This window comes from Mycteria americana, chromosome 11 (assembly GCF_035582795.1).
Source record: "Mycteria americana isolate JAX WOST 10 ecotype Jacksonville Zoo and Gardens chromosome 11, USCA_MyAme_1.0, whole genome shotgun sequence".
Lineage (NCBI taxonomy): Eukaryota > Metazoa > Chordata > Aves > Ciconiiformes > Ciconiidae > Mycteria > Mycteria americana.
Window position 1 is genome coordinate 24,839,341 of NC_134375.1, and position 15,427 is coordinate 24,854,767.

At 37.6% G+C, this 15,427-nt stretch overlaps 1 protein-coding gene across 7 annotated transcripts in view; it reads left to right on the top strand.

The window, feature by feature from the left end:
• The window catches only part of ERC2 (ELKS/RAB6-interacting/CAST family member 2), a 534,065-nt gene that overhangs the window by 122,580 nt on the left and 396,058 nt on the right, over positions 1-15,427 (top strand). For all 7 annotated transcript variants that reach the window (XR_012777475.1, XR_012777476.1, XR_012777477.1 and 4 more), the window contains exon 5: positions 11,734-11,889. Coding sequence is in view for 3 of the 7 variants with exons in the window: in XM_075514174.1 (XP_075370289.1) it covers positions 11,734-11,889 (156 nt within the window). In the remaining 4 variants the exon portion in view is untranslated. The remainder of the gene's footprint in view (positions 1-11,733; positions 11,890-15,427) is intronic.

A 15,427-nucleotide genomic window follows, 5' to 3' on the forward strand; every position in this document is an offset into this window, starting at 1 on the left:
ATTAATTGCATCAGCAGAGTGAAATGACAAAATGTGATGTAACTCCTGTCTTAGTCCTGAACATAGTTTCCTCTTTTTGATATATAATATTACTAAAGTGTTGTGGCTTTTTCTCCCCACAATAACAAAAGATAAAAATAATAATGTAAAAGTGAAAACTGATATTTTTGCATGGTTCTGTGAGTCTGGAATATACGCCTTTAAGAAAAATACCATGAGACTTGAGATAATTTGTGAGTTGGCAATGCTGCCTGAAATACATTAATGATGGTCTTTCATTTCAGTCTTAGAAGGAAATGCAAATTAAAGGCCTAATTTTGCCAGTGACTTCTGTTATGAACAAATGAGTTCAGCATGTCTGAACATTGTGGTAAATACAGAGTTACAACAACAGCAGGACTTCATAAATACAGTATCTGCCTTTTAATAGATAATAATTAGTTTGGATTATATGAATAACAAGTTAGGTACATCAATTTCAGTATTCCATCTTCTGATGTGCATTTGCCTTGGACTTTCCCTGTTTGTTCTAGTTCAGAAGGCTATGCATGAAATCTAAAACGTGTGTTTTTGTAGTAACTTGTTACCCTAAGTATATAGGAAAGTAGGATACTGGCTGAGAAACTTGTTTCTTTCTGTTAGTATCCAGAATTATAAATTTAAAAGTTTTGGGATACAGAGGTATATGTTAGAATAATTTATGGTCTTCCATGTGGGTTATTAACAATGCAGAGGTTATGTTGCAAAATAATTTGCAATTCCTCTTCCTGTAGTTGGAGCCACTCTGACAGCGTCTGTCCCTGAAGACAGCACAATCTTTTCTGTTTGTCTTCCAGGAGAGTTGGGAGTGGTGCGATCTTCCACTTTTTAAAAATCTGATCTTTGTAATGAGGGCTTTCACTTGTCATGGGTGAGGCTGTGATCGTGTTGCTGGAGCTTTCTGATGCGGAGCTGCCTTTTGGCTCCAAGGCACACAGTTCTTTCTTTTCCTATGAACACACGCTCCTTTGGGGTTGTCCTGTCTAAAATAGGCCTAATATTGAAAAGAAAAAGGGACAAATGGAAGATGTTGAAATCCACATGATTAAACAGCAACTTTCATTACAAGTTCCAGCTTTGGAATGTTTTCAAGTAAATTTAAATTGTCTTAATCCAGACAGCATTTGTTTTGAAAAAAATATGGAACATTTGTTTTGAATGATCAAACATTGAAGCAATAATTTCCCTACAGTGTTGAGGGTAGAAGGAGGGAGAAGATTACCCTCTAATGTGGCAATCTGAGGCCGTGCACTCCCCCATGCAGAGGCTCCAAGCAGTATACATTTCTCTTTACTGCACCCAAACCCTTCCACCCCCTTATCACGTTAACTTTTGTCTGAGTCCCCTCCCTGGCTCCCCCAGACTCTGCCAGGAGGCAGCTTTCCCTCCTTCGTAAATCCCTCTATTCTTTCCTGTAGTTCTCTTCTGTCCCTTGCCATTGCTGAATGCTTTCTGTCCCTTTTCCCAGTCAGCCCTCCCTTTTCATCCAATGAAGTATCCCCATTTCTCCTACCTATCACCTCGTATGTGACTTTTTTTTTTTGTCCTAAACAGCTTTTCTTCTGCCCTGCTCTTCATTTCTCTCTGAAAACTTTGCAAGTAGTTGCCTTTTCTTACAGCAATTGTATTTTCTGTGTAACTGTTGTCTCCTTGACCAGTGTCTATCATCTGTATACTTATTAAAGAAAGACAAACAAAAAAGACAGAAGAGTCACATCCTATGTTGTGACTCCTGTTTCTGTGACTTTATTGCTTTTCGGATATGTATTGTCTTTTCAGATGCATTGCACAGGCCTTTCTTTCCTAACTTTCTGTTTTTGCTTCTTAGACACGTTTGCTTCCAGATGTCCCGTGTCTTTTGCTTATTCTTTCCCCTTACATTCTTCACTCTCTGTTTCCTTGTCTGCAGCAGACCTTCTTCGCCAGAAGCCCTTCTTTCTTCCGGAAAGCAGAGTCACAGGACAGGAGGAGGGCAGGATGCTTCCTTTCCCCATATGCTCCTGTTATTCCCTCAAGCTCCTGTTTTTTTAAAACTTGCTTAATCACATTGTAGACATTGCTTTCAAGAGATTGTTTTGTTTTCTTTTGTTCCCCCAGCCCTCCACTATGGTTTCCTCTGAGATTCATTCTCTAGAAAGTGGGGCATGCTTGATATGTCTAATTTAGTAAAGGGGTAAAAGTTTTGAAGTGCACATCTGCCCAAAACAGCAAGTTACGTCATGCAGCTCATGGTGTTCAGAGAAGAGCCACCAGAATGTTTAAAAATATTACCAAACAATGAATGACTTTAGGAGCTTAATTTTGTGTAGTTTAACAAATAGGAAATGACGGAGCAAAGAGATTACAATCTGTAGATACCTACCTGAGATATCTTCATTAAAAAAAAAAAAAAGTCCTCTTCAGTAATGAAAATAAATATATTGCAAAATACAGTGCATGGAAGCTAGAGGTAGCAAATGCACACTTAAATATGGTGCTTATATTTAACAGCATTCATGTAAGTTTCTGACTTGTGTTATACAGGAAGCCAGTCTAGTTTTGTTGCAACGGTTGCTTCTGACTTTGTGACTACAGATATATGTAATCAAACAGCATTTTTTTTCTCATGCCTAAATCTTTGTTTAATGATAAAATAATGCTGGTACTTTGAAGTCCTTTCCTTTAATTGCCATTGCACCCATGCATACTTCTTTGCATATTGTGTGCTGACAAATGCCAGATCACGGATATCTTTGAATATCAGTGATATCCAAAGTTGATTAACACTGATTAATATAATAAAAAAGAGTAAAAGGAAACACACTTTTCCTTATTTCATTCTTTCAATAAGAGGTACTCCTGAGCACATGAATCAGGTCAAAACTTGCCCATCTCTTGTGAGTGCCCACCTGGAGTACTGCATTCTGTTCTGGGGTCCTCAGCACAGGAAAGGCATGGACCTATTGGAGCAGGTCCAGAGGAGGGCCATGAAAATGATCCGAGGGCTGGAGCACCTCTCCTATGAGGAAGGGCTGAGAGAGTTGGGGTTGTTCAGCCTGGAGAAGAAAACGCTCTGGGGAGACCTTACTGCAACCTTTCCATATATAAAGGGGGCTTAGAAGAAAGACAGAGAAAGCCTTTTTACCAGGACCTGTAAACGGAAAGAGGGTAGATTTAGATTGGACATAAGGAAGAAATTTCTTACGATGAGTGTGGTGAGACACTGGAGCAGGTTGCTCAGAGAAGTTGTGAACTCATCATTGGAAGTGTTCAACATCAGGTTGGATGGGGCTTTGAGCAACCTGATCTAGTGAAAGATGTCCCTGCCTATGGCAGGGGGTTTGGACTAGATGATCTTTAAAGGTTGCTTCAAACGCAAACTATTCTGTGATCTTGTTCAGACAGTTCCGGGCTTAAACCAGTGATATTACTCGAGAGAGAAAATCAGAAATGAGTTGCCTACAGATACGGCATAAAGCTCATTCTAAGTGTAGGGCATTGGCCATCCTGAAATATATATAGTCTAGCAACAAGAATTAAAAAGTCATTAAAAATGGTAAGCTGTAAAGTAAATGAAAATATTTGTGGTTTACCTTACTTGCAGAAAGAGCCATCTTTATATATTGATCCAGCTTTGATATTTCAGGTATGGGTTTGGTTCTAAGAAAGTGTGTATGTGTGTTTGCGGTGCCACATACTGTTATTGTTAAGATTGCATGAACTTTCACTTTCCCTTGTCTTCAAAAATAAACCTGAATATTCTCTGTATTAAATTGACAAAGTTAAAGTATACAGTAGGAGTAGTCATGTATGGCCTTGTTGATAGCATGCGTGCATATGTGCGTTTAAATGCAAGCTTTATTAAATGTGAAGTTTCAAATATTTGCTTCTGATTGCTTGTTGAATGCCCTACAAGTAAGATTTTTCACGGACATAGCTTAAATTTATCAGGTATTTGAAATGATGAAGAGTAGCATTTCATTACTTTTTGTTTCAGGGTAAGACAGACTGGAATGCTGTATTATTTACAAATGTTTTGCCCTACTATTTCTGTCCCCTCCCCAAGTGTCCAGGAAATGTGCTATAGCACTCTTGTAAGGACTGGATAGACAAGATTCATGAAACGTTATTGTGGAAACTCATTTGTAGACTTAGTTGTCTTCCCATTGTGGAATATTATTTTCTTGGGCATCAGGACACATGCTAATTGTTTCATGTTCCAGAAGAGATGGATTTCTGCTAGGTCCAGCATAGGAATAGCCCTAGTCTTTCTCACAGAATATCTGCAACACTATTCTGATAAAGGAGATGAGGAAGAAGTATTGGTTACTGCTGGAAGGAGGGGATAGATTAGGGTGAGTACCCTGGTCTGTATCACAAATGCTGCTATGTAATCTTTTGTCTTTTAACAGACTTAGAGGGCCTGGCTGGAAAAATCTGCACAAATGTTGCATTGTTGTAGAACTCGGATGATGTTTATTAGTACCAGCTAATACTAAGCTGCTTCCTTAATATTACTGCAAAGGAATCTTCTTTGTGATTCAACACAGACCCACGTAGTTTGTTAGAATGCTGCTAATGCGGATAAGTCTTAGACGTTTGAAGGAAATATTGCATCTGTTCCTGTTTCAGTTTCTGAAAGATTGCCAGACCCTGTGCCACAACAAGAGCTGGTTGAAAGTTTTCCAATTGAAGTTTTTGTGTGAAAATGCTGGTTCAGCTGAATCAGAAGATTTTATGGGAATGTGCCTAGTCTGTCAAAACTTTCAGTGAAAGCAAAGCTATCTAACTTTCTATCCGTCCTATAAGTCAACCCAATTCCCTTGTGGCAGTACCCATGGGGAGCTCCAGGCTGTCTGTGTTATCTTTGACCTACAAGGGTTCTTGCTCTCTAGCAGTTGTCCAGACAGGAAGACTTTTGGGTTTCCTGGGCGAGCCAGCAGCCTGTCTGGGGCACTTGCAGAACTGCCAGTCCTGCATTGTTCATACGTAGGGGAACAGCACCTTTGACTCCTTGAACCATCTGTGAATGAAGGTGCTGTCTGGCTTCTCTTCTGTCCTGTCGTCGCTGATGTTTCTGATAAATTATTCTGAAACAGATTTAGTCTTCAAAATTTGGGAAATTTCTGGCTTCTGTTCCAATAAAAAGTTAATACAAAACTGACAGCAACAATTTTTCTAGAGATAGGAAACCTAGTTTTTACATAGCTGTAATCACGGTATGCAGAGATTGATTAAAAATAAAGTTTTCCTCGGAGAGTTCAAACTTGTGATAAAGTAGAAGTACAGAAAATGCTTCCAAAAGTTATGTTAGATATTTCTCAAAGCTTAAATGTTATTCTGTGACGTATAAACCTGTGTGTACCAGGCTGTGCTATAAATTATTTCCGCCATGTTATATTTGCAAACATGTAAAATACAAATGCAGTACAAAAAGCCAGACTCTTAAAGACTTAGCTGGAGAGATTTGATGAGGACTACTCCCAGATGAGATGTCACAACAGGTCATGTATTTCAGTGCAAAATCATTGTAAAGTGCAGTGAAGCTTAGGTTTTGCTTTTATCTTCAATAATAGGAGTAGAAAATTTCTAAAATGAAGTCTGATGGAGCAAGCTGACTTAATTGTAGTATCTGTGAGAGCTACAATAATTTATTGTTGTGTGTAAGCCTTGGTAGCTTTTAAAATTATTTTTTTCTCTTTCAGTATTTTTCTTTTCGTGCAATTTCTCTGAATGATAGGATTTAATGAGAATTCTTCCCCTTTCTTTTTTTCATTCCATCTCAACCTTTTATTTTACTTTCTTCTTTTTTAAAAAAAAAGTTTATGGAAAAATGTTTTGTGAACACAACAGTTAACATCTTAAAAATGTTTATTTTCTGTCATGTGAAGAGCTGGTCATTTAATTAGAAAGTTTACTTGTTTTTTTATGATCATTCATACAGACTTTGCTCTATGATATGAGTAATGCTGATTCCATGGACAAATATTAATAAAATTTTTAGGATTCTGCTATTGAAAATCAGTCATGTTAATAATGTTAGACTAACATACTAAGTAATTTAAGTGCATTTTACCTGCAACTTGAAAAGTTGTATTCAAAAAAACAACTCCATAATTATATTAGATATAGACATATAACCTAAAAGCTGGTTGGAAGTCTTCCAGAATCGGGGATGGGGGTGTGTGTAGCTGTGGTGGGGTGTGTGGTGGGTTTTTTGTTGTGGGGTTTTTGTTTTGTTTTGGTTTTTGTTCTTTTGGGTTTTTTTTAAAGTTGCATCCCTTGCTAGCTCCTTTGTATTTTTTAATTGATTTTTTTGGTGGAATACTCTTTCTCTTTGAACATACCCTTCACGAAAGGAAAATACGGGCTGCTGATTAAGATTACCATCAGCATTTTCAGTATCAGGTATTTTCCAGAAAAGAAACAGCTAGTGAGGTAAAAGATAAGAAACGGCAAGTGCCACATTCCAATAATTTTTTTTTTTGTTTCCTTTGCATTCTGACACTTCTTTCTCTTTTGGCTGGAGCTCCTTGTCTGAAAGGGGATGCAGTTCATTTGGAAACTTATAAGATGCATGAAGGGGTTTGGTATTCCCCTTCAAAGTGTGTTACTTTGCCTATATGGCATTAAAGTATGTTTGCTGTCATGGAAGATAGCTCTCCCTAACTTCTATTTTAAATTCCTTTGTCTTGAGAGTTCTTATTGAAAAGTTTTACATCCTTTTACATCACTGAGCTCTTGTCTGGATTAAAACACACTGGAAAACTCTTCAGACAGGAACCACAGTGTATTTGCATAGTTCTACAACCCAGAAACATATCTGCCAGTGAAAACTGGTATATCACAGTGTGATGCAAGTGAATGAATCTGCCTTCAGCAGCAGGCTAGGTGTATTTTTCCCATTGTCACAATGTTAGCAGTAGGCAAAATTTGACAAGTCTTTTTTTTTTTTTCTTTTCCTCCATCATCTTGTGACCAATTTTTTTTTTTTTTTTGTGAAAATTTGTATTCTGGACTTTTGAAGTATCTGGGAGGGAGCTGACTGTGTATTTATGAGGGTTCTGATTCGCACAGAAATTTCCTGGTCACTTTGTAGGACTGTAAGCTAGTGCTTATCCTGCCATTCATTTTGAAGCCATTCTCTTTTTATGGTTGAACTGGTGTATACATACCTGTATCACTATAGTGTTGTTATACACTTAATGTGGTTTTGATTGTGCAATTGAACAAAACTGTTTAATGAGGGGATGGTCTTTCACAGAAGAAATGTGCTTTTACTCTGATGCTAATTTTCAACTGTTTTGAATGAGATTATTTCTGTGTTCTGCTGCTTGCTACAGTCATAGTGTAGTGATTTTCTGATGTTTTCAGTGGAGCAGGGTTTGACTGAAAATTTGTTTACACATGAATAGAAGGAATTAAATCTTATAAAAACTTGTAAATTTAACTTTTTACATTTGGTTATGAACAATGCAGCTGGCTATTTGCGGAAGAGAAAAGCCAAGAAAGAAGCACTGAAGTCAGCCCTACTTTTGGGAAACACATCCATCTGCTTCTACAATTAATTATATTGCAAAGCCATTTGTGATTAATTATTAAGGCATTAATTATTAAGGGTGCTAAAAATCTTAATCCAGTTTGCTAGTGAAATGCTGAACATACTTCAGTGGCATCAGATGTTCAGGCTTAAGATCACTGTACTACAATTACAATGTAGTACATAGTACTACGTTACTATGGAGTAATGACAGAGAAAGAATATTCTTTCTACCCCACTGGAGTTCATGAATTTGCCTGCAGTATATTGTATCTCATGATTGTGAAGCCCAAATGAAGAGATACAATCAGGGCTTTATCCTGCCAGATCTTGAAAAACCTCCGGAGATGGATGACACCACCTCTCTGGGCAACCATTTCCAGGAATTGTACTCAAAATATAACACTTGTAGGTATTGCAAGGCTACTTTTAGGCCCCCCTTGAAGCCTTCTCTTCTCTAGGATGAACAAGCCCACTTCCCTTTGCCTCTTCTTAGAGGGCAAGTACTTCAGCCCCCCAACCCTCTTGGTGGCCTCCTGCTGAACTCATTCAAGTTCATCAAGTCTGTCTTGTACTGCAGGGCTTAAAACTGGATGCAGTATTCCAGACGAAGTCTAATGAATGCTGAGTAGAAGGCAATAATCTCTTCCCTTGATCTGCTTACTGGCTGTGTTCCTGTTACTACAGCCCAGGATGCAGTTTGCCGCCTTTGCTGCCAGGTCACAGTGCTAGCTCCTGTTAAGCTTCTGTCCACCAAGATTCTCAAGTCTTTTTCAGCAGAGCTGCTCCCCAGGGAGTTAGTCTCCTCCTGGTACAGCTGCAAGGGGTTCTTCCTTCCCAGGCGCAGGACTTTGCTTTTGTCTTTTGTTGGATTTCCTAAGGTTCTTGTCTGTCCATTCATCCAGTCTGTCTAGGTCCCTTTGGGTAGCAGCCCTGCCCTTGAGCACATTGACTGCTCTCCCAGCTTGGTGTAATCTACAAGCTGTGTGAGCCAGCACTCCTGTCACCTCTTTCAGGTCACTGATAAAGACAGTAAACAGGTCCCAGTATGGACCCCATGGTATTCTTGTTACTGGCTTCCAGGTAGAGCACAACCTATTAACCACTACCCTCTGAGCCTGATCATAGAACTAGTTTTTTACCTTGCTAGTTTTCTACCCATCCAGACCATAATGTCTTAACTTTGATACAAAAATATGGGAGACAGTGTCCAAAACCTTGCTAAAGTTGAGGTAAATGACACCCAGCGTTCTTTCTTCTTCCACAAATCTAATAATTTTATCACAGAAGGCAGTTGGGTTGGTCAGGCATGATTTACTGTTGGTAAATCTCCACTGACTGTTCCAAATTACCTTCTCCTTCATGCGATCAAAAATGTTGTTCAAGAAGACTTCACCATAATTTTCCCAGGGAACAAAGTGAGGTTGTCCAGCTTGTAGTTCCCTGGTTTGTTCTTATGGTCTCTTCTTGACGATGAATGCAACATTTGCCTTCCTCTAGTTGTCAGGCATCTTTGCCAGTTTCCCTGATTTTTTCAAAGATGCTAGAGAGTGGGCTTGCAGGGACATCAGCCAGTTGTCTCAACACCCTTGGATGCAGCCTGTTGAGTCCCGTGGATTTGTATGGGTTGAGTTCTGACAAGTAAGCCCTGACTGAGTCCTCACTGTTGATAGTCCTCTTGCTTGAACCCTTTGATTAAATACAAAGGCCTGAGAGACCTTGTCATTGAAGACTAAGGCACTTACTTGTTTCCTACATAGTTCACATTAACTTGAATTTAAGCTCACTTGCTCTGACTTTATGAACATGGTGTGGATAGATTATTTCTATGCAGACCTTCTAATCGGGTCAAGCTTTGCTATGACTTACCAAATGAACTATTATGTGACAGCTTACTTTTCTAGGCAAACTGTCTCTGTATCCTAAATACTTTCATTAATGGAGATATAGGGAAAGCTCTTTGTGGTTCATTGAGTGTGTTCATGTGACATTATTTTGCAGAGAAGCTGTGAAGTTCTAATGCTAATTTTGGGGGGACTGTTTCACACTGCACAGGTAGAATCCTCTCACACAGCTCCTGTAGTGTGAATTATTGTTTTTGACTCACTAACAATGGAAAAGATGTGGGCAAATAAGTTTTTATTTACCTTACAAAAGAATAGTATTATTAACTACAGTAAATACCGGTCTTTGAGATGTGTTGTCCCACACAGCAATATGATTGGCTGAGAACAAGCGTTCCTTGTTTCCTTAGTTGAAGGCACAAAGGATGTTCAGGATACTCTGCTCAGGTACTCTCGTCAGAAGTATCTGTATGCACTCCAGCATGTTTGGTGAAAGAGCATCAGCTTCTGAGGGAGACATCTTGAAGGACCACAGTTACTGTAAATTAAAACATGCTGTAATTTTATTTTTAGTAGCATTTATCTGGGAGTGAAAATTGTAAGGAGAATACAAACTTTAATTTCAAATTATGAATACTTGTCCTGGTGGATCTTGGAAAACCTCCAGGATTTCAGACTATGAATATTTTCACTTGTTTATGAACAGCTTTTATACTGCACACCAAATAGTTAAAATCCTTCCCATTCAAAAACCTCTATTAATTTAACTAATGTAAGAAATTAGATTATAAAAGAAAATTTCTCTCAGTCTGAGACTTATTATTGACTATAAAGACAAAACCTAAAATGTTAGAGGAATGATAGTGTGCCGTCTAAATGACATTTAGTCCTTACATAGCTTTGATTCCATATGGATTTGTAACAGTGGTTGGTAAATCTCAAAAAGAATCTGAGTTTCATTTTTGCTTTAGTACCAAAAGTTCAGATGCTTTTTGGAACTTTATCCGAACTATCCTGTGTCTTAAATTGCTAAATTTGCCTAGCTGTATTATGAAAGAAGGCAGTACAGGCATTCTGGTTTTGCTTGCTTTTAGGCAGCCTTGACAAAGCATTGGTGTACTCTTAGAACTCAGGAAAATAAAACTAATTTTGAAAAAAGAAACAGAAACAAAGTTGTAATGAAGCAGAGCGATTCAAGCTTAGCTTGTCCTGGTTAAAGGATCAATTAAATTTGTATTTTTTCCCAAATTAGCTTTCTAGGCTCATATCCTGATCTTACTGAATCAGTGGGGTGTTTTTTTGGGGTGTTTTTTGGGTTTGGTTTTTTTTTTTAATTGACCTCAGTGGAACAAGAACTTCACCCCGATCTCTGATTTTTGATGGATGGTTGCTCCTTGCCGTTCTTGAACTGATTGTCTGACCATCTGAATCACAATGTTTTCAATTTCTTAATAAATGTCTGCAAACAGGGCCTAAAGCAAGTTTCCTAATGAGTCATTTTGCAATGCTCTTTTAAACAGAAAATTCTGTGAGAAGTTTGTGTAATCGCTTTTTTGGTCTTTCTGACTCTCACTGAAGAGATTCAGTCAATTTCCAGACGACTGGCAACAACGAAAAAAATCACTGGATGTTTCCAGTGCTGGGCTGGCACACATGGCAGCCGTTGTCTGTGATGTGGAAATTTTTTAGTGGTTGTGGTTTTGTGGTTTTGTTTGTTTTGGGACTCATAATAAAAAGTGATAAATCCCCTCTTAGTGATGTGGCTGAATTAGTGGAGGAAAAGCATGTGAGGAGACCACCTTTCTTCCTCCAGACAGCAAGCAGAGCTCTGTGGAAATAGGGAAACTCAGCCTGAGGCCGAGTCACGTAATGAAGCGGCCTGTCGTCCCGCAGCGATGATGGACTGGTCTCCTAGGCTGAACTTTGTGTTTAAGAGCTTGGAAGGATAGCCAGGCCTAGATGCTTAGCAAAGCAAACAAGGTATGTTACCATGTACATGTGGGAAATAGGGCATCTTCCATTCTCCCTTCATCCCTGACTGTGTAGGAGTGAAGACGGAATTTTGACCAGAATGTATTCTCTGCAGACCACGCAACAGAACATAGCATTGCACACTTTTTTCTGGGGGGTGAGAGAGGTCTAAATTCTGCATTTCTTTAAGCCAAAATCAATAGAATTACTCTTGGTTTATGACAGTATGTGCAATCTGTATTTGTGCATTCTGTTTTTGCTATCTTATTATTTGATGTTCATGCAAGTACAGATATACTTTTGTTATGCTTTAATATACAAGTTTCATATCATTTTCGATACTCTTTTTTCATAACTTAGGATACAAAAATAGCTTCACTTGAGCGCAATATACGAGATCTTGAAGATGAAATACAGATGTTAAAGACAAACGGAGTTCTGAATACAGAGGACCGAGAAGAAGAAATCAAACAAATAGAAGTTTACAAGAGTCACTCAAAGTTCATGAAAAATAAGGTAAGGTCTATTAATAAAAATAGCTTATGCTGTTTAAATAATGGAAACAAAAGTTTTGACTTGACCCTTTTGAACACAAGCAGCTATCTGCATGTCTTCTTTTGGTAAATCTCTACTATGCAATTCTTGGTAGCTATGGAGGAGTGAAGCATTTTGGATAAATAAAAATGTGCTTATGTTTTGACTTAGGAAGAGGTAAGGAAGAGGCTACTTCACCACTTCTGCAGAGGCTACTACAATCTGGAGTCTATACTGTGTTCTCTTTTCCCTTTCTTGTGTATGGTGTTTTAATGTTGGCTTTTTGAATGAGTTCATAATTTTGACTTGCGCCATTTGGGCACAACCTTAATTGTGCATTTTTTTCTGGTTTTGACTGCAGTTTCACAGTAAGGACTGCTGTTCCATAGATGATACCAAATTGTAATATTCTAGTATTTTAAAGACTTGCAATGTGATGACTTTGTTCCCGCAGGGTACCTTTCATTTCAAATTATTGTACATAGGTAATTATGAGTTGACCACAAGCAGATAGTAAATGTGTAGTGATGTAACACATTTCCTGATATCAAGCTCACAAAACAGTATTGCTTGTTCATTATTTTAAAATACATCAGAAGCAAAGCTTGATGTCTAAATTGTTGTCCCAGCTGGTCTTTTTACCTCCTTTCATTTTGATGTGCTCAGCTGCTGTCTAGGTAAAGACAAGCACTCCAAATAGTCTTTCTTGTGAGTACAATACTTCTTTTCTGATATTTTTATAATTGCCTTAAAAATGGTAATAAATATATATAGTGTTACAGTTTGTGCTGGTTTATTCCCAGCTCTCTACCTTGAATGTGTTTTGTTTATGAAGTGATAAAATACTGAATTCAAGTACTTGATAAAAAGAAAAAAAAAAAAAGTTTGAAATTATGGAGACTGAAGCTGATGCTCCCAGCATCAGCTAAATAAATTTAGGTTTTGGCAATAGCATTTTTAAATATTATTTCTAAGCTAAACTAAGAGGGGGTGAAACAAGTCACAGCAGCCTGAAGTGAAAACACTGACAGGGAAAGCCAGGCATCTCATCTCTTGCAGTGATGTTAAAAATTTGACCATAATGCCAGAATAAAATGTAGACAAAAAACTTTAGTATTCATGATTATTATGAAATTGTACTTAATTTTAAAAGTCTTTCCATCCTAGTTATTTGTTTGGGTTCTTATTCTGTTTAATATTTAGGGTTTTTTGTGTATGTGGAAATTGTGTACGTGAAATTCTAGGGAACTGAGATAGATTGATGCACTTTTTCTGAAATGTGTACTCGCACCTCTGAAAGACCTGCTTGAGGAGGAGCTGGTACTATTACCTCTCTAGAGGCCATGTAAGCAAAAAAAGTAGGAGTTAATTGGCTTAAAGCGTAGTTCTCTGCCTACCATTGTTGATGCTAAAAATACTTAGCAATGTTGCTGTTTGTACAAAGTTTGCAATATCAGGTAGATAAGTACCATTACCACTCTTTCAGAGTCGGGCGAGCTAAGGTTCAGAGCAAGTATGCGGCTTGCCTATGGTCAGAGAATGAAACAGCGTCAGCACCTTCTGGAGAATCTGAGTTCTCTGATTTTCAGTTTTCTTGTGTAAATTAGACCTTCATTATCTTCTTGACGAGACGCTTTTACTTTGAATTCCACAGTGAGTATAGGAGTAAGAACATTCACCACTGTGTAGTGTTGGATACTGAAGATTTTCCGCCTCAGAAGAGCTGTTACTGTCTCCCAGTTTGGAAACTGTAATATCTCAGAAACTACATCACAGGAAAAGCTGGTGTCTTGGGACATTGGGGCATATTTTTATCTTCTCCTGGGGGTTTATGCTACAGAAGAATTTGGAAGTGTTTGCGCCCATGTGGAATTAATCCAGATTTATTAAAAAAACCAAAAAACCCTCAAAGAATATATTTATTCTGTTGAAAAAAGTAGCTCTTAAGCTACTGAAAAGTAGCTAACGCTCCTAGGTAGCATTATCATCAGGCAAATTATCTTGCCTATTAAAACATTGTTAATTTCAAAGCAATTCAGTTTTAGTAATTTAGAGCAAAACTCTTAATGCATCTCGGCAAATCTGTTGATATAGAAATAATGTACAAAGCCCAGTACGTTGTTAACAATCTTCGGATGTTTTGGGGAGGAAAAGCTTCAGTATATTTCTGTGGCATAAAAAGCAGACAAACGAGAAGATTATTAAACGTGCCTTGTGTTGTCACAATCTTCTGATCTTTGATAAATGTCACATTCTGATGAAACTTTGCCTGTTTTCTTTCACCAGTCCTTTTCTTTCACTTAAAATTGAGATTTGCAGCAGAAGATACTACTTTTATCATTCATCTGAGAACCTTTCAAGGTGCAAAAGTATTTATGTAGCTGTCAGCAAACAGATCTTATTACACCTGATCTGTTGGACCTGAGATTGTTGATAAATTCTGATAAACAGAAGTCTTGGTTGATGGCAAAGAGCAGAACAAAACTCTTCTCACAGTTAACAATCTTAGGTGCTATAAAACTCTTAATACTTCACATTTATTCTTGAAATACAACTTGGTTTAAATCTGTTCTTGATTTAAATAAATGGAAGGTGTTAAATGGAGGTCAATACTGAATGTTATTTGTTGTAGGCTTTAATTTTGACTTGCAGTTAAACAGGAGTTGTAGAAATGAGAAAGAAAACTTGCTTAGAATTTTTTTTTTCTTGCCCACTTGATGAGGACTCTCCTGGCTCTGTTTTTGAAGGGACAAAACTTGCCATCACTCACATGATACAGAAATTGTTAAAACAAGTCTTAAAGTTTTCATGACTAAGGGATTTGAAGCTTCAAATATCTTCATTAAGGAGATGAAGAAAACATATAGGATGATATGAATTTTTAAAAATAATTTCTGCTTTGCAAGATTTCCTTTTCTTACTAGGGTTCATCCTTTGGCTAGCAGCCAGATATTTAAAGGAACACTGATGCATTTTTTTCAGGTGTGAGTTTGCAGTCTGGAATTTAAGTAGTTCTTAGAGTATTAGAACTCTCACACAATCGACAGGAATAAGTATGAAAATCCAGTGATAGTTCAGTACAACTTCAGCAAATTACCGTTAAGATGAGCTTTAAGGATTGATTAGGCTGTAACAAGGCTCTCTCTAATTCATGTCTGTATATAAGAACGTTTCGTGCTGTAGGAAGGAAGCATGCGAGTTTTAGATGATCCTGTAGAAGAAATATACAGGAAAGAACGACAGCATTTTTTTGTGGATTTTGTGGATTTTTTTGTGGATGTGATAAACACTTTAAAAATAGACTTTGACCAATATAACCAGTAGAATCTATAGATAGACTTGTAGAGTCTACTGTATGCAGCCACTTCACTTCATTTGCATTGCTACTGTTTTTCCTTCACTTAAATCCTTCACTTGAAAAAGCAGTTGTCAGCAGTTGTCACATAAGACCAGATCCTTATGATGGGTAAATCAGCATAGTTTCATTTAATGGAATTATTTACTTAAAGATTTAGCCCAT